Source organism: Lissotriton vulgaris, chromosome 10 (assembly GCF_964263255.1).
Source record: "Lissotriton vulgaris chromosome 10, aLisVul1.2, whole genome shotgun sequence".
NCBI classification, from domain to species: domain Eukaryota; kingdom Metazoa; phylum Chordata; class Amphibia; order Caudata; family Salamandridae; genus Lissotriton; species Lissotriton vulgaris.
Genome location: NC_141698.1, coordinates 485,199,584 through 485,223,432, shown reverse-complemented (window position 1 = coordinate 485,223,432; position 23,849 = coordinate 485,199,584). Strand labels below are relative to the sequence as shown.

Here is a 23,849-nt window from a genome sequence, read left to right as displayed (position 1 = left end):
TGCTACGACCCATAATAATTCGCCAGGAAGGCCATCCGGGCCAGTTGCTTTGCCCTTCTTCACTTTTTTTATACTCTCCCACACTTCTTCCTCTGAAATAGGCCTATCAAGACGGTCTCTTTGCTCAGGGCTAAGAGTGGGAAGAGTAATCTTCTCCAACCATCTAAGATTTGAGATGGGGTCCTCCAAGATTTCTTCCTTATATATTTTCTGGAAAAACTCCAAAAATGCTTCCCCAATATCTTTAACGGATGATCTTTCAATTGCCTCGCCCTCTACCGATATATATTGAAAGATCATCCGTCGGACACAGCTTTCTTGTTGGCTGCAAGGTCGCCAGCAATCCCGCTTGCCGTCTCCTCCCACCGCCGCAGCAGCTAAACCCTGAGCGCAGCCGCAGTGGGGGGGAGACCAGTGGGACAGGACTGCAAGATCCAGGGTCCTTAGTGGCCGGAAGCCGCGATTACCGGTGCCAGGAGGCGCATAAAGTACAGGGCAGCCCCGGCGGAGCGGGGGACCAAATCCTGTTTGTTTCTTCGCCGCACTGTTACCTGCCATAGATGCTGGGCCATTTCTGCGACCAAAAACCCTCCTCGGACACAGCTTTCTTGTTGGCTGCAAGGTCGCCAGCAATCCCGCTTGCCATCTCCTCCTGCCGCCGCAGCTCTAACACCTGAGCGCGGTCGCAGTGGGGGGGAGACCAGTGGGACAGGACTGCGTGTCTCGATCCAGATCTAGTTGCCCCAAGACTCAGCTCACAAACCTACCATCATCACTATTCGGGGCATACATATTTACCAAGCATAAACTGCGCCCATCCAGCACCCCCTCCACTGTCACAAACCTCCCATCAGGGTCACTTCTAGTGTGTAGAACCTTAACGGGAACTCCTGGTGCCACCCAAATAAGTGCATACTATCAAACCCCGTAGGATGTAGCGAAAAATTGACCCCTCCATCTGCGTTGGACGTGTTTAAGAGAGTCTCCCCAGAGGTGCGTTTCTTGTAGTAGTGCTACACCTATCCCATACTGCCTAAGGTATGTTGCCACACGGATCTGTTTGACCATATTATTGAGCCCCCGGACATTCCACATTATGAATTTATTATTCTACGCGTCACCTGGCATGAGGCAGCATCTGTGGGTGCAGCTGCACCTGACTGTCATGTGGGGGACCTCCAATAGTGTTATAGCTTGACCCTTTTTGATGTGATCTTCCCCAATCTCTAATGACGCAGCAAGGACCAGACCCGGCAGTAACCCAAATAAAACAACATCGTGAAACCCCAACTCCCCCCACCCACAGGCGGTAGTACTTCATTCTCACAACCCAACCGTGGACTGAGGACTCAGAACCCCACCCCAAAGCTCCACTCACCCTCTAAATCACCCTCCCCAACTTGGAGTTACGACTATAAATGAACTTACTTTCCCAAGTCAGACCGCTCCCTCCTAAATGCTGAAATTCAACCAACTTACTGGCACCGCGCGGCCCCGCCCAACTGGTAGTCTAGCCAGGCCGCATCAGCGCTCTACAGACTGCGAGTCAAAAAGGGTATATTTGCTAAATAGTGCAACCTTCTCAAAAACTTTTCCCCCTCACCCCCCCTTCGTAAAGTCTCCGGGCCTGTGATCCTCTCCTACGAGCCCCTTATTCAAATTAGGTGCCCCTCGGGTCAAGACAAGTACTCACAGTGTCCATGACCCAGAACCCCAAGGTCTCAATGCAGAGTCTGCACCTCTCGTGTCTTATGGGCCCCCATCCACTGGGCTGGCGGCACCTCCCGTCTCCGATTGTGTCTCCTGTACCAGGCATAGCGGAGAAAACTGGTTCTGCGTTGGGATCGTCTCTAGTTCCGTCCGTAGAGTGCCATCCGATCCCACCATGATATGTCCTCTGTCCGCCAGATCTCATAGCCCGCATTGCTGCTCCTCAGTGTGATATTGCTGGTTCCATTGCCGACTACTCCGCCTTTTCTGTTCCTGCCAGTCCTGGCTTTGGTCTTGGCCGGCCAAGCCCAGCGAGTCCATCCAATCTGTCACCTCCGGTGAGTTACCAAAAAAGTGTACATTGTCTCCATATTGTATACGGAGCCTGGCCGGGAACATTACGCTGTATTTAATGTTGAGGTTTCGTAGCCGGCGTTTTACACCCAAAAAGTCGTTCCGTAGATCCTGTAATTTTTTCGTATAGTCTGGGTAGATATGGATGCCATGGTTTTCAAATCTGGGTGGACCATTGGTGCGAATAAATTGCAGGATTGCCTCCCGGTCTCTGAAATTGAACAGACGGGTGATCAGGGCTCTGGGCGGGGATCCCGGCTTTGGCGGCGGGCCAAGGTATCTATGGGCTCTCTCCACTGCAAACATTTTGGAGAGCCAGAGGTTCGGGAATGTTATGCTAATCCAACCTTCCAGGAAAAGGTCTGCCGCCGGTCCCTCTGCCTTTTCCGGGAGAACCCAAAAAAACAAGATTGTTCCTCTGTGACCGCCCCTTCTGCGGCATCTGCCCTATCTTCCAGCCGGGCTGTATGGTCCTGGAGGGCTGTTACCATCCCCCGCAGTTAATGTACCTCAGTCTGTAATGCGTTTAGGCCTCCTTCAGTGGTGGTAACCCTGTCTGCCACCTTCCTGATATCCAGGCGTAGATGGTTGATGTCCATGGCCATCCCATCCATTTTGGTTTCCAGTGCCACTCAGGAGTCATGTATAGCTTCCAGAATGTCTGCGTTGTAATGGGCTGCTGAACCCTGGTGGGTCCCCTGCTCAGGGTCCGCTCTAAGGTGGTCAGCCGAAGTCGGGCTTGGAATCGTGTACTGCATAATTTTATTTGTTTGGGTGCTTCTAAGGGGTCTATCTTTCCCCATGTCCAGTGCAGATGTCTTTTCGGGCACTTCCTGGTGACCCCTCTGTCAGGTAAACAATGATGCTGGAGCCAGTCCAGAGGGTATTCCCCAGGCATTCTACTTTACCCCCAGACTGAAGTCACAGGCCCCAGGGTCACTGGTATTGCTCAGGTTACCCATGCCGGAGGCCAGGGCAGCTATTTGGCACCACTGTCCCGCTCATTTTGCGCTACCACTCGTACCCAGATCCACAGCCTACCCGGCCCTCCACCTATTCGCGAGGCCAGTTTTCCGGGCCCACTCACGCACCGCACAGCATGTCCAGCATCAGGGAAGTCTTGTTATTTGGGGGGGATCCTTACCTCCCCTGCGGGAGCCTCATTCCCTAGCCACTGTCCATGAAATCCTCAGCCCGGGCCTCATATCAGCCAGGACGTCTGGGGCAGTCCGTGGCAATCCCCATCTCTCACAGTGACGCGGGGGCCGCCATCTTAGATAGCAGGATTCCAACGGGTCTCTGGTGGCCCGTTTCAACGTCTTCCAGCCTCAGGAGTGGGTATCCTTACCACCCGAGCGGGAGCCTCATTCTCCAGCCACAGTTTATTGCATCTGCCATGCGGGCCTCACCTCAGTCCCAGCGCTACGTCTGAGCTCCACCCACCGATGGAAAAGCATGTTGGGGCAGGAGCAGCGCAGATATGCGTCTAGCAGGCCATCTTGTCAGGCCACGCCCCTTTACGACGTTTTTATACTTGCAAAATAAAGTAAAATGACTGACTGACTTCCCGACTTGTCCAAGGACATGGTGAGGGCATTTTAAAGTTGCACTGGGGCAGCGTTGTCATAGGGCGAGTGGGGTTTATACAATTCTGCATCACCTTTCCCAAGGGTGAGGGGGAGAAAGAAACATATCAAGCATTATCCCCACTCATTCACTGCCCAAATGAATAGGAGCTCTTCAATTACTTCATACTCTCATCACTCGAAGCAAAGGGGTTGGAACATGCCCCCTTCTCCTTGATCTATCAAGAGCAAGGGAGATAAAAATGCCATATTCCATCTTAATCTCGAAAATGCCATGATTTTTTGTTTTTGCGGAAAAACCACTCATAACCGATTAGTCAACCTTAACACACTTTCAGCTTTAGCTTTGGTTAGAGAAGTGTTTTACAGCTCTGTTTAACTCACTCAGACAAAACTGCACAAAGCGTTCCATGCTAAAGTTTCTTTGTATATCAGGAGTAAAATATAGATGCGTAGGAGAATAGTAAGGCACTGCTATTTTATTCAAAATGCCGTTTCTCTTGGCATCATGTTCTTCAAAATATAGCTGAAATGCTAAAATTAATGTTCAGGGCTTTGCATTATATAAAAGTTATACTAATTAGGAATTTTGTTTCTTTGTTTTCTACTCAGTAGTTTCTACAGGTTAGATAGGATATCAGATTAAATCAACATTCACAATTGGAAGCTAATAACCAGTTCCAAGAATTCAGAGAGAAACTATTGATAGCTGAACAAATCATTGCATTTTTATTAAGATATATTTAATATGGTCAACTCCTGTGATTTACATTTTGTGCCATGGCCTCTCATCTACCAATGATACAGAGAAGACGATCAAGTACCACTGATTCCCGTCATCTTCAGTACTGTTTCAATAACAATTTTTCAGTGATCTGACCGAGAATCTGTGCTATTGTATTTATGTTGGAATACATGTAGTTCATAATTGTGCTAACAACTTCCCCTTCTCTTTATTTGAATACAGTTTGATGAGAAAAGTGCAGAATTTCCCGTGAATGAAGATTTGGGATTGGACAAGGAAGAGTTTGCAAGGTTTATCATTGTGAACAGCCTCCATCTCGTCACTGAATATAATGCCCAGGTATGGCCTGAGAGTTTACCCCTTGTGGGCTAGGAGGTGAGAATTTCGGCTAACATGGAAGATAATCCTGTCTCTTATGACAGTCGAAGGGTTTTCCTCCCCAGTCTTGTTGACTTATTTGTATTATTATTAATTCAAACAAAACGGCTAAATGATAGCTATAGCTCAGTGAACACAAACCTAAAAAAGTCCTAACATTTGGCACCGATGATATGCACACCACAACTGACGCCGCGCACCATGTTTTGCTCATGGTAGACAGGTTACTTTTCACATTCCAACGACAAAGCTATGTACTCTACATAGCAGGCAGGGTGAGTTATCATTTCTCTCGTGTGTTGCATACCATTACTCATAATGTTCACTGCTTTTTTTCGGATTTGTGTTTGGTAAATCATAAATAAGGCTCACACTTTTCCGATTTAATTGATTTTTACAGATAATACAAATGTGTTTTATGTCTGTATGCATTTTTAAAAACAGAAAAATTCTGAAAATGTTGGTTCGCGTGAGAGACTCCACTTTACTGTCTTTCATGAATTTCAAGCAACAGCTGAGCAGATAGAAAGCACAGGGAGTTAAAAAGCATTTTTAGCAAGCCATTGATAATCGTCATCGGGCAGACATAGATGACTGGATTAGGTGTAGCCTGACGCCAATGGAGTAAGCAGCAACTGGGCAAACACTGCTCTCCGGTGTTTTGTAACATCAGGTATCCCCTCGGGATCGTGTATCCCCTTTGCTTCGGCAGATTCCGGACGTCCTGCCTATTGGACAGCTCGGGCCAGCCCCCAGTAGCCCCGCCCACCCCAGGAGAGGAGAACCTTGGCTCAAGTAGACAGAACAAGCAGCGCGCCGAGCAGAGCTGCTGATAGACGGGTGATTCTTATACAGCCATTGAATCCCTTGGGGTGGAGGGGTGGGGGAAGGTGAGCAGACCAAGAAACCAAATAGGGTGTGAAAAAGGCCGCTTTATTGAAACAGGTGCACATTTACACAAATAATAACCTCGGCCAATGCCTAACAATCTAAACTTTTACCAAATGATTGTATTGTTTTTCAACCCCCAAAACACCCGCCCCGTCCCTCACCCCTCATCAAACCCGCCCCCACCCGTACATACCCCATCACATATTAAAACCATACAACAGCCCCATTAAAACATTATAACTTCAACAGGCCCCAAAACCATATCTCAAAACCCCAATTACAGCCCAAGCCAGTTCCGATCCCCCAGCCTATGCCTCCAAACCAGAATTCAACCTGCACAACTTCCCCCGACCAAATCCCAATTCAAAATTATCAACTCCCATCATGCCCAAAACTGGCAAACCAAAATAATCCACCACCCAGAAGCGGTGGGGGAAGGAACACAGGACCCCACCCTTCTGCCCCCCAACAAAGAATGGTAAGTAGGGGGCGAGGGGGGGTTGCAGTCAAAGCAGAAAACCAGGCGGAAAGGTAGAAAAAAACACTAACCTAAGAAACTCTGAACTTTCAAACAGCGTGACAGCACCTCCCGCAGCTCCACCAGATATAAATCCATCCCCAAATGTGACAGATGAACCCCATCACTCTTAAAAAATTCTACTGCATCATAACGAATGTCACTATGAACAACACGACCAAAACCCAAATCTCTACAGAACCTGGATACCTCAAGATTAATTTTCCTGCAAGACTTGTCAGTAGCCTTAGGTTTAACCGCATTCCTCCAAAGCCTCCTAGGAATCAATTCCGTCCAAAAGACGTGACACCCAGCCCATTGCCGATGCAACAAAGAGAGATCTTTCTTCATGGCTCTAAGAAGCACAACACCTTTCACCCCACACAAATCATTCTCCCCAAGATGTATAACTAAAACATCCAGACAAACCCCTCCTACCAACCAAGAATCAAGAGCTGGAATTAGATCCTTCCATAACATACCCCCCCTTCCCTTCCAAACGACATTGAATAAACGGTCATTGAAAACAAGCATAGCACCAAAATAACTCAAACGAGCTTGAAGTTGAGCTCTCTTAATGAAGGAGTTCCCCACAATCCAAATAGTCAAGAATTCAGAACGAGGATCAGCCACGGAACCTGAAAGAAAAAGAAGTATTAGATAGGCAAAACAGAAGAAGACGCAGGCGCTTCCCCAACCTCCCTTCTGACATAGCGCTGAAAGCAATTTGAAGTCCAGCGCCCCAAACGCATAATGTCCTCCCTTGACCAACCCCTATTAAAAGCCTCTGTCGCAGCTCCTATTCTAAAAGAATGCGTGCCATACAGAGTCTCATCCAGGCCAAGCTGACGCAGCGCTTTTCGCAACACCACGCGCAATTGATAATTCGTAACCAAAGAACCATCCAGGTGTTGAAAAACATTATGCTCCAAAACCCCACCCGAAAACTCCTGCCAGCATCGCGCCCAATTCAAGGGGCAAGTCCCCAAGGGGGAAACAGCTTCCAACCAAATACCTTTGCCCTTACTCCTCTGATCCGTCTTTGAATGAGAAAGCCAAATATGTACTCCTCTAACTGACAAATGAACATCCCCCCACGAAACACCTGGTTTAAACTTGGTGCCCAACAACTCAGACACCCTAAAGGCTCCAAAAAACATCCAAACCATCAGAGTGGCAAAAAGACAAGCCTCCGACCTATCCCTGCAAACCATCGGCAAAACTGCCACAATACTTGCCAACTTCTGCCACGACAAAGGAGACCACACCGCCTGAAAACCTCCCCGCTCCCGAGCCCACCCTTCCAACATTCTCCTACCCAACTCCCCAGCAGACGGCGAGTAACCCCAGAACAACTTACCCATAAAGGAAACACCAGCTAACTTCCCAGCAATAGTGACCCTGGATAAACCTTTATCCATTAACCACAAAATAAACTGAACTACATCCTCTGACCTCTGCCAATGCAGGTCTCTCTTACCAGCTCCAGAAGACAAAAACTCTTTCCAGGCTAACTCATAAGCTGTTCTAGTAGAAGGAGCCAAAGAACCTACCACCAGCTGAAAGACCCTGTGTTGCCTACCGTCCAAAGGTGCTCCGGCATGGGAGTCGGCGTCTTGTCTGCCTCCAAAGCAAGCCCACGGAATCTCTCCCACTGTGAACGAGACAAAGCATCCGCAATGTCATTGTCCATACCAGGAATGTGCTGGGTCCTAAAGCAAATGTCAAACTTAAGGCAACCCAACACAAAGACCCTGAGCAATTTTAGGACCTGTACGTCCCTAGCAGATTGTCTATTGAAAACCTGCACCACAGCGAGATTATCAATCCTGAAAAGCACCTTCTTGTGAGCCAAATCCTGGCCCCACAAAGTAACCGCCACAACAACTGGAAACAGTTCCAAAAAGGCAATGCTCCTGCCTCCATTCTTCCAATTCTCAGGCCACTGTTGTGCACACCACTTTCCTTGCCAGTACAAGCCAAAACCATTGCTGCCAGCTGCATCAGAAAAAATCTGAACATCCCAAATCCAATCAACCTCTCTGCATAAAGGAACACCATTGAAGGAATGCAAAAAGGTGACCCACATACGCAAATCCTCCTTGACTCCCGCTGACAGCCAAACCCTGTGATGTGGCAAGTAATGACCAGACAGAGCCCTGCCCAGTCGCCTACAGAATGTTCTGCCCGCCCTGACCACCCTACACACAAAATTAAGGTGACCCAGCAAAACTTGAACCTCCCGCACCATGACCTTTTCTTTAGGTAACATTGTTTCCACCAAATCCAACATTTTTATTTTCTTTTCAAGTGATAAACGAGCCTGCATGGACTGTGAGTCAATTTCTATTCCCAAAAAAGACATGGTCGCGCAAGGACCCATGGTCTTCTCAGGAGCCAACGGCACCCCCAAATGAGCCATAAGTTTTTGAAACGTAACCAGGGCATTCTGGCAGTCTGAAGAATTTGCAGCACCCACAAAAAAGAAATCATCCAAATAGTGTGTGACCAAAGTATGTCCAAATTTTTGTGTGAAGTACCATTGTAAAAACGTACTGAAGGTTTCAAACAATGCACACGACATAGAGCAGCCCATTGGCAATGCTTTGTCCACGTACCACTTCCCAAGGAAATGGATACCCAGAAGATTCCAATCTTCAGGATGGACTGGAAGCAGTCTAAATGCAGATTTAATATCGCATTTTGCCATTAAAGCAGAAGTGCCCGCTGCCACCACCAATGACATGGCCACATCAACAGAAGGATAGGAAACAGAAGCAGCTCCCTCGTTAATAAAATCATTTACCGACTCACCCTCTGGCCATGACAAATGTTGGATGAGCCTGAACTGCCCCATTTCTTTTTTGGGGACCACACCGATGGGCGAAATTATCAAATTCTCCAAAGGCCAATCATCAAAAGGACCTGCCATCCTGCCCTCATGCACTTCTTTATTTAATTTTTCTTGGACCTCTGCCTTATGCTCACTTGCCGGTTTGAGATTCTTAGACCAACGCCTCAAACGAGGCCCTTCATAACCTAGATGAAAACCACAAAAACTCTCGTAACTCAGCAGACCCATAACCATGTAAAGCGTCAGCCAAATGAAGCACATTAACCGGTGTATGAGCCCTTGGGCCCAACCCCTGACGAGGATGTCCCTCCCCTGGGAGCCTGAGGTGGCTGTGGTGTGGCGTGAGGTCCTGAACCCTGCTGTGACCACTGTTGTCCACCTGAAGACTTGGGCCCCCAGCATCTTGCCAAAGGGTGATTTTTTCTCCCACATTGGGAACATTCATGTCGGAACTTACAAAACTCTCTATTGCATGCCCCTTTATTGAAATCCCCGCAGGTCCCGACACTAGACTGTGCTGATGGAATGGCCCCCACCCCTCCCCGGGTGGGTCGCGCCTGAAAGGGGCGATAAACTAAAGGAAAACCACTAGCTGTAAAGATCGTTTTACCACTAGCTGAAGAACCCATAGTGTGTTGCCAAAGATCCGTGTCCAATTCCCCCCATTTTGCCTCAGGATCCCAAGCCATGCGCGCCCTAAATTCTTCATCCATGCAAAGTCATTCCTTGTGGTTTGCGCTTTTCTAATCACGTCCATGTATTTAAACAGGGAGACGCAGAGCTCAGGGAACTTCTCACAATAAACACTGGCATAAATCAAAAAGGCTGCCGTCCAATTTTCAATGTTCAACGGAACCTTGGGGCGCTTAGCTAATTCGTATTCCTCCTCTTTGGAACCCTCTTTAGCACCGACCTCCCTATGTAATAACTTTAAAAGCTCAACATACTCACCGTTCCATATCCTCTCCTTAGTGCTCAACATTAAATGAGCCCCCAAAGGCTTAGTGACGCCCATATAGGGCAACTTTTAAATTTTTAGCTCTTTACTATGTATGGCCTTCGCCGTTTCCACCCCGACTGTAGAAGTCCCACTGTCTACCTTGGCACCCACAATTGTATCAACTTCATTAGTACCTACACTCTGGTCCTTCACATAGCGACCCTTGAATAACTTACCCTCAGTCACCACAGATACTAAATCTTCCCCAATCCCAACAGATACCATTTTAGGCTTCGCCCTAGTATCAGCATGCTCACCTGGACGCAACAAAGGAGGCTGACTGGGCTCCGCTCTCCATGTCACATGTGAAACGTCATCTGCCCTCCGAGGAGCCCTCACTGAGGGGCCGAGCTCTCGTGGTCTTGACAACGCCGCTCGAGTCTGCACCACCGGTGCCTGTAAAGAACTATGAGAGACATGAAAATGCCCCCCCCCCAGACACCATGTCCCGCACTTCACCTTCCTCTGGGCTATCCTCATCGTAGTCAAGAATTAACGACTCATCTAACTGGGGAGGGGCAAGCAACACCACATCCTTTTGGACCTTTTCAAAGGTATGCGAACGCTCACGGGCCTTACCAACCCTTAACTGTGACCGTGGCGGGGAGGCCAACTGAACTCGCCGGTATGCTCCTCCACTGTTACCAATCACAAAACCTTTCTCCACCGGCAAAACCGTTTGGTGAAATTGAAGAGCCTGCGGAACAAGAGAAGTCGCGCCGGACCTGCTCTTGCGAACTGCGCTGTAATCCCTCGATGGGGCCAGCGAGGTCGCGCTTGACCTACTTACACTGCCTGTGTTGACTTCCCTCGCTGGGGCCACCAAGGTCGCACTGAACCTGCTTTTGCTGGCCACGATGGGATCCCTCGATGGTACGGGACGTGCCGCGCCAGGCTCCACCCTCCCTTCACCTTGGCGCAACTGGGCTGCATTCCGCCCTACCAAGTCCGCTGCTCCAGACCGCTCCCTATCCTGAAAAGAAAAAGGCCGTACTGATGTGCCGGGTCCCTTACTACATAAATAACCAGCACCTGAAAACTCTCCTACTGTCGCACTACCAAAACTCTGAACACCTTCTTGAACATTAACTGAACAAACAGGATCTCTCCCCTTTAAAACAGTAACCACCTGAGGGGGAGGGGGGGAAGGCCCACACACCTCCTCATCACCACTCCAATCCAACATGGCTTGAACTAACACAGACGCCGGACCCTGCACCTGAGAACCCTGACCCACGCCCTCCTGATGCACCACTTCAAGACCCCTTGACACCCTATTGCGCCCACCAACCTGTAAACCTGGAAAATTCACCGGACCAGACATCGAAACCTTATCACCATGACCCTCAATTTTCTGAAACTTTTTTGCGTCACTCAAGCCTTCAGCCCGAGAGGGAAAAATATCCAGGCCCCCCAAGACCGAGCCCTAACCCCCGAGTGAGACCCACTCAAATGCCCAACCACAGGAGAAGGCCCCTCCACTCCCCTGTCCCCTGTCCCAGAAAAGGAAGGAGCCTGAGAAAAAACCAAAGCCTCATCCCCGAGACCTGACTGTAAAAGGGAAGACCCCTCATGACCCCCCATCTGTGCCCACTCACCCTCCCCCACAGAACCACTGCACACAGAAACCACCTCACCCCTAACAGATACCGGAGGTGAAAACAATAATGGGCTAACAGGAACCACGGCTGCACCAGTTTCAACAACCCCCCCTGCCAAAAAAACATTTTCTTGACCTGCTGGAAAAGACACACCATGTGGGCGAGAAGGAGTAACAAACAACTCTCCCTGAACCTCCCCCGGCGCTGAAAAAGCAGCCTGCATGTCATTGCCCTGAGTAGAAAAAAACACTTCAATCCTAGGCTCAGCTTGCCCGCCTTGCACCGGCATGAAAACCAATGCCTCACGCTCCGACAAGGCCTCCGCCCCTCCCCCGCCAGTGACGTCACTAACCGTCACCGCGGAGGCCGAGGCAGAGCGCCGAGTACACCCACGCTGTCTAGAGGCACGACGACCTCTAAGTAGTGGAGCCGAAGCGGCTCTGTCATGTAAGGCTGCCACCGGTACTTCAACCGGCGCAGCCTGAAGCTCCCCAACACTCGCCGGCCCGCCCACAGCAAATTCCCGCGCACACACCGGCTCGGAGAGCCCCAAACCACTCCCCCGCCGAGCCCTCACACCCGGGGCCGCTCTCCTAGTTCTAGAGCGGCCCCTTACACTTACCGCCTCCTGACGACGGCATTTTGGGGAGACACACGCCGCCAAAACAGCCGACACCCCTGCCGATGCCAAACGTTGGGGACGCTGAGGCCCGACCTGCTCCCGGTCACCTATGACCAAATCCAATCGGCCCGCTTCGCTAAGCAGGCGTATCGCTTCAAGAACGCGCTAATCTTCACCAGCCATGACGAAACGCTCAATAAACAATCAAACCTACACAAATCGACTACTAAAAATACCAACAAAAACTGACTGCACTAACACCCGGCCACCAGGTCACCTAAGCCTAAAATGGTGGCCGGGAGGAGGAGTCCAACCCACTTGTAGGCTGGGCTCCAAAGGCAACCAAAAATAGCCCAAAGATAGCCCAAAACGCTATACTGCTCAAAATGAACCCACCCACCCCTCCCAAACAGCCCGGGGGGGGGGGGACCTCCCAGGGGTCGGCTGCCCCCCCCCCAAGCCCCCCTTACGTCTTGGAGAAAGAAGAGGAAATAATTCACGGAGCTGAAATTAGCTCATATTTCAATTCTTTTCTGGGCCAAGTCCAACTGCTGGCTAAGGTTATTATTACAAGTTTACAAGTTTGTTTATTTATGATAACGGAACTCTCACGAGATCCACAGAAAAGACATAGTAATACATTCAATAAAATCATAGCTAAAAATACAAACAAGTACATAAAATGAGAATACAGAGGAATCAAGGCATCTAAATTACCACTTAATACAAATCCAGGAAACATTTGAAAAATGTGTACAGTTTATAGCAAAACATTTCATGGGGGGATTGATCATGGCCAAACTAAAAGCGGAGGCAGACAGAATATTCAATTGAAGGCAAATGGGTCTTAGTCATTTTCGCCTATACAACATCAAAGCTGGACAGACAAAAATAACATGGAGCAAGTCCTGATCATTCATATGACAAAAATCACAGACAGCTGATGAACCATACCATCTGGACAAGAGTAATTTCAAAGGGAGTAAATCCTGTCTTACTAGAAACAGTAGGCGTCTGACACCATGAGGAATGTTCCAATGAACATATGGTTGTGCTTTCCTCACCAGACAGGAGTCGCTAACTGAAGTAACACCCTTTTTCAAAGTGCAGAGCTCTCTATCCAGTCTAAACCCTAGTTCCCATGACGAAGACTTCAAAAGGGTTTTTAACTGATATGGTGACAAAGAAAATAAAACAGCTTTATCCAGTTGTAAATGACTCACAGCATATCTACATTTTTTTATAATTAGTGAATAATCGTTAACATTTCCCAGCAACTCAGTTTTTATAAGATGTCTTAACGTGCCTGGCTCACCCCTTGCTAGGCTGAAAACCCAGCGCACGATCCCTGCCAAACCTTGGACCCAGCTACTACGTAAGCCGAATTCCTGTCTAAGAGCAGCTGTTGAACTAGCTGTATTGACGGATACAAGGCTACGTAAAATTTTTCCTTCCGAGGAATTTAAAAAGCTCCAGTTTTTTATATCAATTAGCTCTATTCCATAGAGTAAGCAGGCAGGGATTTTTGCTCGAAATACATCTAGTAGTATCGAAAAATGCCTTCTACCTGTAGCCTTATATAAGGATAACAAACTCTTTCCCTGGACAATAGCTTTCCGGGAATTATTAGCTATATGAGCTTTTTCGCTTAGATTACTCGTAATAATTTTACCAAGGAAGGCATAAGATTTCACTGTTTCCAATTTTTGACCCCCCACTGCCCAAAGAAAGTTTGCATATTTAATTTTCTTCCTACCCGACATACACATCACTTTGCTTTTTGCAATATTTATCAGCAGGAAATGTTTTCCTGCATTCCTATGTAAGGCATGCAGGCGATTATTCAGTCCCTTAGGCGTTAGGTCAAGAATCAAAATATCATCCGCATACATAAGGCATACAATTGGGGAACCCCCCAGGATCGGAGCAATACCTGAGCATGCAGAGAGGACCTGAGGTAAATCAACTATATAAAGGGAAAACAGCAGAGGAGCCAGCAGGCAACCCTACTTTAACCCGTTGGACGTGTGAATGGTTCTAGATAGTCCTCTTTCACCACCTAGCAACACTCTGCACCAGGTGTCCGAATACAAGGCACGGACTAATTTAATAAGAAAGGATGGCATCCCTAAATCGAGTAACTTTCCCCACAGCAATGTTCTGTCCACTTTATCGAAAGCTGTGGAGAAGTCAATGAAGGCGCCATAAACTCGTCCTCCACGAACTTTAACATATTTCTCCGTTATAACCTGGAGAGCAGTCAAGTTATCTAAAGTACCGTGCTTTTGCCTAAAACCCGTTTGTTCAAAGGGCAAAATTTCGGCCTTGGATACCCAATTGTTAATTAAAGTAAGAAGACATTTTGCAAAGACCTTGCCAATGGTATCTAGCAAAGCGATTTGACAATAGTTTTGGGGTAGGTCTCTGGCCCCTTTTTTAAATAAAGGGACTAGAATGCTCCCTTTCCAGGATGGGGGGACGATGCCGCTAATAAAGCAAGATTTGAACACTGGATGAAGAATTTTGCTCCATAATTTGCTCTGTTGTTTTAGAATGGAAATGGGGACCTCGTCAGGACCCATCGCACCAGAAGAGTGCATGCCCCTAATGGCTAGTTCGATATCCTTTTTGGACGGGGGATCATATAAGCCAGAGTCCTCATAAGGAGCATCGTTATCCCATTGCGGATCATTGCTGCTGTACACATTCTCAATGTAATGAACCCAGATCTGCTCATCAATGGTAATTGGCATAGGACAGGATCTAGTGCCGCAACCTTTGCCAATTAATGACCAAAATGTCCTAGCTTGACCCTTATATGAGGATTCCCGGAGTTTAATCCATAAGGAATCCTCATTATCTCTTTTTAATCTGACCTTCAACCTTGATCTCCTTCTTTTTAATAATGCTAATTTATGATGCCCTTCCTGATTAAATGATAAGTATTGACCCCTTATCAATTTATTTATTTCAATATTTAATTGCCGAAGCGATTCGGGGAATACTAAAGGTTTTTTAATAGAGGGGATTTTCTTAGCTATTGAGGTTACTAATTTTAAAAAATCTGCAAAGCCTAATAGTTCTTATTACGTTCCTGGATTCAGAGTTCTTTTAGGCCGCACAATTACAAAGTGATTTTTAGTAAAATCTTTATTGAAATGGTTTTCATGTTTATGTGCGCTAATATGTCTGTGGTATGTGAGCATATATTTGTGTATCTGGGAAAAATCATGTATGCCTTTGTGTCACTTTCATCGTGAGCTGTGGAGGGCACACATGTTTGTATATCTACTTACTTTAGTTCAAGCACATAGCTGGCAAGGTTTCAGAGTGCTATGTGTGACATTTTCATAATTTTAGAGTAATTAATGAGCGACACTTCAATGACAATGAGGGACACGTTCTCACGCGCAAAGTTAAGTAATGAAGACATGAAAAACATGTAAATATCAGAAATTACTCCCATTTGAGCAGCGAGAACCTCTACGGGCCACTGACAGACATTAAATTATGACGCCCAGTGACAATACCCGACTATCACAATTTCAGTGATAGTAGCATAGTGATGCAAGCAAAAATACACATGTCAAGGAACAGTCGCAAAAAAGAACTTACATACAACAAGAGGGAATTATAAACTTGTATAGTAGTAGTAGAAACAAGCTTTATTTCGATATATTTCACATATCTTAAAAAGCGTTACAATACAATAAAAAAAATTCATTGCATTATTAAAAATGGACATTTTCATATTTAAAAGCAGACATATTACTCGTAGAGACAAGTTAGGATCGATATTTATGGAAGACACAGAAGCCTAGAGGATCTAACTCGCCATGCCCAACCAAGGAATTTGGCCAGGCCACAAGCGAACAAAGGACAAGGGTCTGATCTTAAGATTCGTAGGGCCTCCAGATGAGATCTAGTACCAAGGCTCCTGCAGAGTGGCTTCAGCCATATGTGGCATGGAGCTGCATAGGCTGGACATTCAAACAGTAGGTGAGGATCTGACTCAGGCCTGTTTACACAGAAAGGGCAAAAAGGTGTCGTTTGCGCTCGTACCTTCCAGCTAGCAGTCAGTTTCCCCACTGGCAGTGAGCCCACCCTGAACTTAAAATATAGTGCCCTGTCCCAGGTTTTGGAAATCATATCCAAATATGGTTTGCGGAAAGGGACCTCCTTAACCATCAGAAATTCTATAGTTGTTCTGCACAAGTTGGAGTTGCTGTTTCTGCCATCAGTCACCCAAGTCCAATAAAGCTTCTTTAGAATCAGCTTAGGCGGGGCAGATGTATTGGCCCAGGCATCTCAAGGCCCAGGTCAAAAAGCAGGCGCTTAACTTCTTTTAACCAACGAACCTTGTGCCAACCGGATGTTAAAAGGAGTTCCCTTAAACCTTCTGCATAACTAGACAGTTCTGGGACCCTCCAGATATGTGCCCATAGGAGGCAAGGGCGCAACCTCGCCTGATCACTAATTGGGCAAGTACCCGCATCTAAAAGAAACGGAAGAGATGGTGTACTATACGGTAAGCCCATAAGGTCTTTATGGAATTTGTTTTCAGAGCGAGTCAAGAAATCTACATTCTGTATGCCCCATAGTTCGGACCCATACAAAGCTGCACTCACCCCCCTTGTCCTTTAGAAGTCCAATACGGGACCAATAGATTTAAGTGAGGAAGCACGTTGTTCCTTCAGAAGGGCCCCCACCACCCTCTTGTGGGTTAACAATATCTTTTGATGGTGGGATTTCCAGCTCATGGAGTCACAAAGGCGGATGCCTAGGTAGTCGAACTCCTTTACCCTCTTGAGTGGGACAGAGTCCAAGGAAGGTGGATTGACAGTCTTCCTCGGAGGGTTAAGGACCAGAAACTTAGTTTTCCCTACATTAATAGCAAGTCCCCTAGAATCACAAAAGTTCTTAAAACTGGTGAGGAGACATTGCAGGCCTGCTGGGGTTTTTGAGATCAGGAGGGTGTCATCTGCAAATAGAAGGGTGGGGATTTTCCTACCAGCCAGGGAAGGTGTATCTGCTGATTGTTTGAGTAGATGCTCCACCACTCCGTTAACATATAGTGAAAACAGAGTGGGGGCTAACACACAACCCTGGTGGACAACCCTAATTACAGGAATGCGTGGTGTTTTTTGTCCCTGGTCACCCCACCTGATCTGCGCAAAATTATCCTCATGTAGCTTTATGAGCATGTTAAGTAAATATGCGGGGATACCCAATGCATCAAGAACACTTCAGAGTTGGTCACGTGGGACCAGGTCAAAGGCAGTCCGTAAGTCTATAAATGCAAGGTACAGACTTCCCTTGCCCAGTACAACCACTTTCCAGTAGATCATTAATAACCGGAATGTCTGTTCAATGGTCCCCGTGCCAGTTCTAAAACCAGCCTGATAATCCGAGAGTATTTGCTTTTCCTCAACCCACTGCAAGACCCTTCCTAGGACTTCCTTGCCAGCCACCTTCTGTGTAGAGTCTAACAGGCTGATAGGGCGATAGTTAGCGGGGTCGTCCCGACTCCCTTTCTTAAAGATTGGGATGACCTCTGTGCCCTTCCATGAGTCTGGAAAACACCCACCCATCAAGCCAACATTCAGAAGAGAAGCAATGAGTCTGCTCCACTCTTCTGGGTTATCCCGAAGTAGGTCACCTGGGATTCCGTCAAGTCCCGCAGCCTTGTTTGGAACCAGGCACTTAATCGCCCCCTCTACTTCCTGTGGCAAGAAGAGGTTAGCCTCATTGTGGTCAGAGCATTCAGTGTGCAGCTGGCCCAACTGGCTAACAGGAGGACCCACAGATAAAGAATAGAGTTGGGAAAAGTGGGTGAACCACGCCTCCCCAGTTATATTACATGTTAGTAAGGAATCTGCCAGTTTATCCCTTGCTCTCATCCGTTCCCAGAAGCCCTTCGAGTCTTTCATAAAGCTAGCCGCCTTTAGGTCATTCCAAAACTGAGTTTCATGCTCAGCCCTTGCCGTGACTAGAGCCTTTTTGTAAGATTTCCTAGCAAGGCTGATCTGTCCACCAGCCTTAGCTTTCACGGTGGCAATGGTGTCAGAGAGGTCTGGGACAAAATGTCTGGAGCATATGCCGTCCTAAGGAAAGGGGTGCTCGACACACCGTGCTCAGCTGCAGCTTCCAAGATTATTTTGTCTAAGGAGTGTGTTGTGACTGGGATAGGATCTAGAACACTAGTCATTAACCTGTCTAAGGCCGTTTCTATTCCTGCAGGTAGGCTACTCCCGCTTGAGTTACACTTGGAAGACATGGAATCAGTGTTCGGTAAAGGCAATGTATCTTTGACATCAGACGGTGGTCTCGAAAACATGAGAAGTCAGTCTACGTCTTCTAGGCAGCCAAACCTATTGAAGGTTGGTGCCCCATACCACCGTCTATTTGGGCCTTGCCATCCATCTTTGTCCCCTCCTCGAGCCACTAGCCAGTCCCCCCCATAATTAAGGCTAGGACGAGGGGGATAGAAGAATGTTAGTGGTCTAACTACGATGGATGAATTCTCACCACGTGTGTTCCACGAGCATATGTGTTGTGCCATATGTGGGTCTTCAAATGAAACTACAATACAATCACCTGGAATAGATTTGCATGACGGACCTCTCCAAGGAACCCTTCGCACCATTAGAATTTTGCTTCTCAGGTGGTTAGGTATCGGTCTATTTACATTCAGCCAGTGAATAACCTTGTTTTTAAGGGACCAGAAGTTTTCTTGGTAATGGGTCCCGTTTTCAGGTATGCCAGCTAGTACCACCACATATGGCCTTACATATGGGGGGAGATCTATATAACCCCCATGAAAGTTATCTATGGTTTGTGGCCCCTGTGAAATGACTCGATGAGCCTTAGTGTCATTCATCCTCGGAGCTGCAACTTCTTTGTGTGATATAATTGGTTGTGGGGGGGGGATGCTTTAGATTCTTAGGGGGGGATTTGGAGACTTTATGTTCATAGCCCTTCATGCGTGGTTTGGGTATTGGTTTGATTGGGGGCGGTACTAATGGAGTAGTGGTAGGTGCCAATGCAATTTTATCAGCTTCTAATGGGATGGTAGTATTATTTTCCTTAAGACTAAGGCTTGCTAGGGTTAAGATACTCTTTTCTACCTCTAGAAGATGGTTTTCTATGCGTGAGAGTCTGAGTTCCAGGGGGGTTAGGAGCTTTTTTAAGGTCTCCCATACTATTTTTAAGAATTCCTCATCTTTTCCCTCTAACTCACATGGATGTACCCCATTCTTTACAGCGCCTTTATGAGGGGCATTATCCTCCTCTACAATGTCTATCTTGGTGGCATCCAGGGTTGAACAGTTCTCTTCTACACTAGGGAGCTCCTGCACTGGGGCTACGGCCCTACCTACCTCACTTTCTACAAACAGATTTCTATCAATAGGATAATGTGCCCTAACAACTTTGGCCTTCTTCCGCGAATAGGCAGATCTTATATTACGTTTCCTTTTATGTACTGTACCCTTGGTGTTAGTGCACAGAGAATTCTCATGTACCTCAGTAGTTAGTGGATTTCTTACAGGGGGTGATCCCAATTCTGTAACAGAAACAATCAAGGGAGGGCTCTGATCGAGATGCGGATGGTTAGGCCCTGGAGTAGGGGCTGTCACAAGTGGGGTTGTGGCTGGAGAATGGTGAACATCAACCTGTGTGGTAATTTATCGTAGATTAGATGATCGCTCGGGGGTAATTGCAGTGGCAATATGGCCTAGGGATGATTTTTTAGACATGGCAATGTCCTGGGACAATCTTCTAGCTGCGTCTAGTTCTAAAGAAACTCGCTTTTGTATTTTAGTGATTTCATTATCTATGGCAGTGTTTGTTCTAGTTATAAAGTCATCGAGAGTCCCGTTCAACATCTTCCACCCTTTGCAGCCCTACTACGACTTACACGTGAACACATAATTTCATGAGGACCTGCCTAAACAAGAGTAACAGAAAGACAGTACCAATGAAGCAGGGGTGGCGAAAAGGGTAGGGCCCAGTCCAGTCTCTCCAGTCCTCGAACGGCCTCAAACGGCCCACCCTTTGCCCGGGCTTCGCTCCGCGCTTCGACCCGCGTGCGTCCCGCGAGCGCGGGCAAATGGGCTGCTTAAGTATGAGACCACAATGGGCGGAGCTTCCGGGGAGAGCAGGCCAGGTGTGGAGAAATGGCCTCGCAGGGACTCCTGGTCACTGGAGTCCCTGACGACGTGCTCGCAGCCCCTTTAAGCCTCCACAGCCCCTGGTGCAGACAGAGTGAAGTGGGACCCGCGAAGCGGGTCCCGCAAACAGCTAGCGAGGCAGAAGGTGATCCACAAGTCTGAAGCGAGTCAGTGGCAAGAGACCTTCCCTTTCAGCAGTAACTCCGTGTAAAGTTTGCAACCACTCAGGACGCTACTGGTCGCTGTCTCCAGCCACCGCCTCTCCTCCGCAGGAACAGGAAGCAAACTTGCATAGTGTGAGAAACAGTACCAGAGTGATAAGCACAGTCGTGCACAATTGTATAAAAGGTCAATTTGTATGCCAGCTTTTGTTTGGAATGTTGAGTGGAAGCTATTATGCAAAGGGTCTACGGCATGTCACCCTAAATGCATTACAATTAAACACTACTTATTCATTATGCCTGTGCTCACTTACATTCTTACTCAAACCCAAAGGTTTTGTGCCCTTTAAATTAATTTTTACCTAATTCGTGAGCATTTTTATTCCGATGCTAGTTCAAGAAGTCCACTTTTTGCTTAGATTTAGTTTCCATCACTTTGTAAGCTATCAAGAATATTGCACTATATTAGTGTCAACTCAATTATTACATTCAGCCCACTTAACAAAAGTAATATTTTGCACAACACAAGTGATACATGCGAAATACACAAGAACAAACACACAGCTCATACAGCTTAGCAGGTCGTCGGAGGCTGCTCTATTACAGAGAGAAGGTGATTGGAGGAGGAAATGCTGCCTGCACGTCCAAAGCTGGGAGAAGTGGATCTGATTTACATGCACTCACACAAAGCAGACATTTTTTGCTGGAACAGGCAGGCGAGATATGCGAACGGAACTTGTAACATATCAAATAATACTTTGCTATTCTCTGAGGTGCCAGTGTCGGACAGACTTATGGGCAGTACGGCAGCTCCAGAAGGGCATTGGTGCACATGTTTTTTGTCAGTGGTGGAAATGGATATGCTGCGTGTGAGAAGTTGGCCTGGCATATGCTGTCCACTATTCTAGTGGGCACCTTGCACCAGTCCAAACAACCCTTATTGATGGTAGGTTTAAAGACAACCTATATAGAAAGCTATCCTAATGGTAGCTGTGGAGAGCAGCCTTCACGCTAAGTCTTGAAGGAATGTCAAGCAGCTTGTTTTACCAGTCTATAATCTCATGAATGACCAAATGAAAGGAGAACCACACCAGGTATATATATCAAATATATATATTTATTCTAAACACATACCCCTAGTCTCTTCTGAGGCTAGAGGCAAAAGTACATTCAGTAAAATTATTTAGCACACACTAAATTAGCACAAAATATGTTGAGCCCTAGGGGCGTACCAAACCATATAGTAAGAAAGTGTTATAAGAACCACAACTGACATAGGTACAAGGCTTAGAGCCTTTAGAACCACTGGGGCCACTGTGAACCACACAGGGTAGCAACACAGGGGACCCACGGTAGACGTGCGCAGTGTCTAAACACAGCCGCAAATCACCCTTAAATTCTAGGGGGAAAGTCGCGGTTGGAAAATTATAGATTAAAGACACTTAGAAGAGGACTTGGAGCAAACCCCTTTAGAACTAGGAGGTTCTAGAGCCAACACCCACAGGAGCACCAGAGTACTCTAGTTACCTCACCCAGGGAAGCCGGGTGCAGAGGTGACTATTCATGTCGGGTTTCGTCGTCAATTTCAATGGCTGCTGAAGAATGCTGCAGGTGACCAAGTGGAACGTGGATCCAAGGGTGTATCCGAGATCTGAAGAACCTGAAAGCAGAGGGGACAGCATTTGGATCACTAGCCAGTGACCAGGAAGGCGATGAACAGATGCCCACCGATGTCGGGTGATTTCAGTTGAGGAAGGTGAAGCTTAACTCTTCAGCGACGAAGACCAGGAGGCATCAAGGATGACCAGGAACTGGATTCGAGCTGTCCCACTAAGGATGGTGAGTGCTGCGTTGTCTGTTGCCGAATCGGAACCAAAAAGCCTTGGCAACAGCAACCCACGCAGGAAGCAAAGATTGGCTTTAGTGCAGACCAGCAAGGTCTGAGGGACTCATCCTTTGGAGGGGAGTCAGGGCACGTCTGGCGCAACCAGGGAAGCCCAGGAAACAGAAGAGTTACCTTCGTGGGGCCCACCAGTCTACAGACCAGAGATCGCGAAGGGCCCTCGAGCAGAAATGCTAGAAGCAGGCTTGCGGAAAACTTGTGGAATGTAGGCCCACAATCTTTGGTGCAAATGGTGCTCTGGTGTGGACTACAAGCAGCCCAATGCGCAGCTTCTGGAAAGCTCGGGAAGTCGATGCACTTGCAAATATGACGTGTCCAGGAGCTCCGGTCCCACGTCACTCGTGAGAGCAGCGGGTCTTAGCTTTGCTGGGAACTCGTGTCGGCCTCTGAGAAGTCTGAAAGTCTGTTTCCTGAGTCCCAAATCCATCGGGTTCCGGTGGGAGCCTTGGAAATGCAGACAGGAAAGATGCTTCTTTGGTGCCTGTTTGAAGAGGGGAGTCGCTCCTTAACCCCAAGGGAGAGTCTTCTGTCTTCTAGTCGATGTAGAATGTCAAAATGCCAGGATATATGTTGCAGAGATTCGTCCAGGTGTAATCTGAACTCCTAAGGACTGGGATCCCATATTTATACTAAGTTAGGTGGTTGGACATACTCTAGGGACCCACCTATGGGAGGTTCCAGGGAGGGGGGTGGTTACACCCCTTTCCCTTTGTCCAGTTTCACACCAGAGCAGAGGCTGAGTGCCCCTGCAACAGGTTTGAACTGGGGTATGCACAGGGACTGACAAAGAAAAGAAACAGGTCTTGCACAGCGAGGTAAATCCAAGAATTAATCTGAGATGATGGTCTGTGGCGAGCTACCAGAGAAGACGCTGTCTGCAACCATCAGCGTGAAATATAAAGACTATTACACAGCTCCCTCCAGTTGGGGGAAGACTCTCCGGTGCTCTGCCCAATGACGAAAACGTCTAAAGGTTTAAACAGTTCAAACAAAAAGTTCAATCCACAAATAGAAGCGGGTACTCCAATGTTTTAATCCATACTCATTAGATTCATGAGTGGTGAATGATTATTCAGACCATGCATTTAGCAAATATGATCCAAGACTGGTATAATGCAACGTTAACAATCCCAATGCATTTCGGGCTGCTGAATAGCCCTTCCTCAGGGGAATGCTCTACAAACGTAAAAAAGAATAACATACCATCACTGATGGGTTCATACATCTCAAAAATAACTCAACAAATACATGCCAATCAACCCTGAACCAAGGCGTGCATAAACGTAAGCGCACGTGTTATGGATTATTATATGGTTCACCCAATGTCAAACAATCTGGCAGAGATATGCAATGCTC

The 23,849-nt window shown here is 47.4% G+C and overlaps 1 protein-coding gene across 2 annotated transcripts in view; it reads left to right on the top strand.

Annotated features, from left to right (window-relative positions):
• The window catches only part of PDIA2 (protein disulfide isomerase family A member 2), an 885,792-nt gene that overhangs the window by 218,623 nt on the left and 643,320 nt on the right, over window positions 1-23,849 (top strand). For both annotated transcript variants that reach the window (XM_086941341.1, XM_086941339.1), the window contains exon 5: window positions 4,618-4,734. In XM_086941341.1, the coding sequence (XP_086797467.1) occupies window positions 4,618-4,734 (117 nt within the window). The remainder of the gene's footprint in view (window positions 1-4,617; window positions 4,735-23,849) is intronic.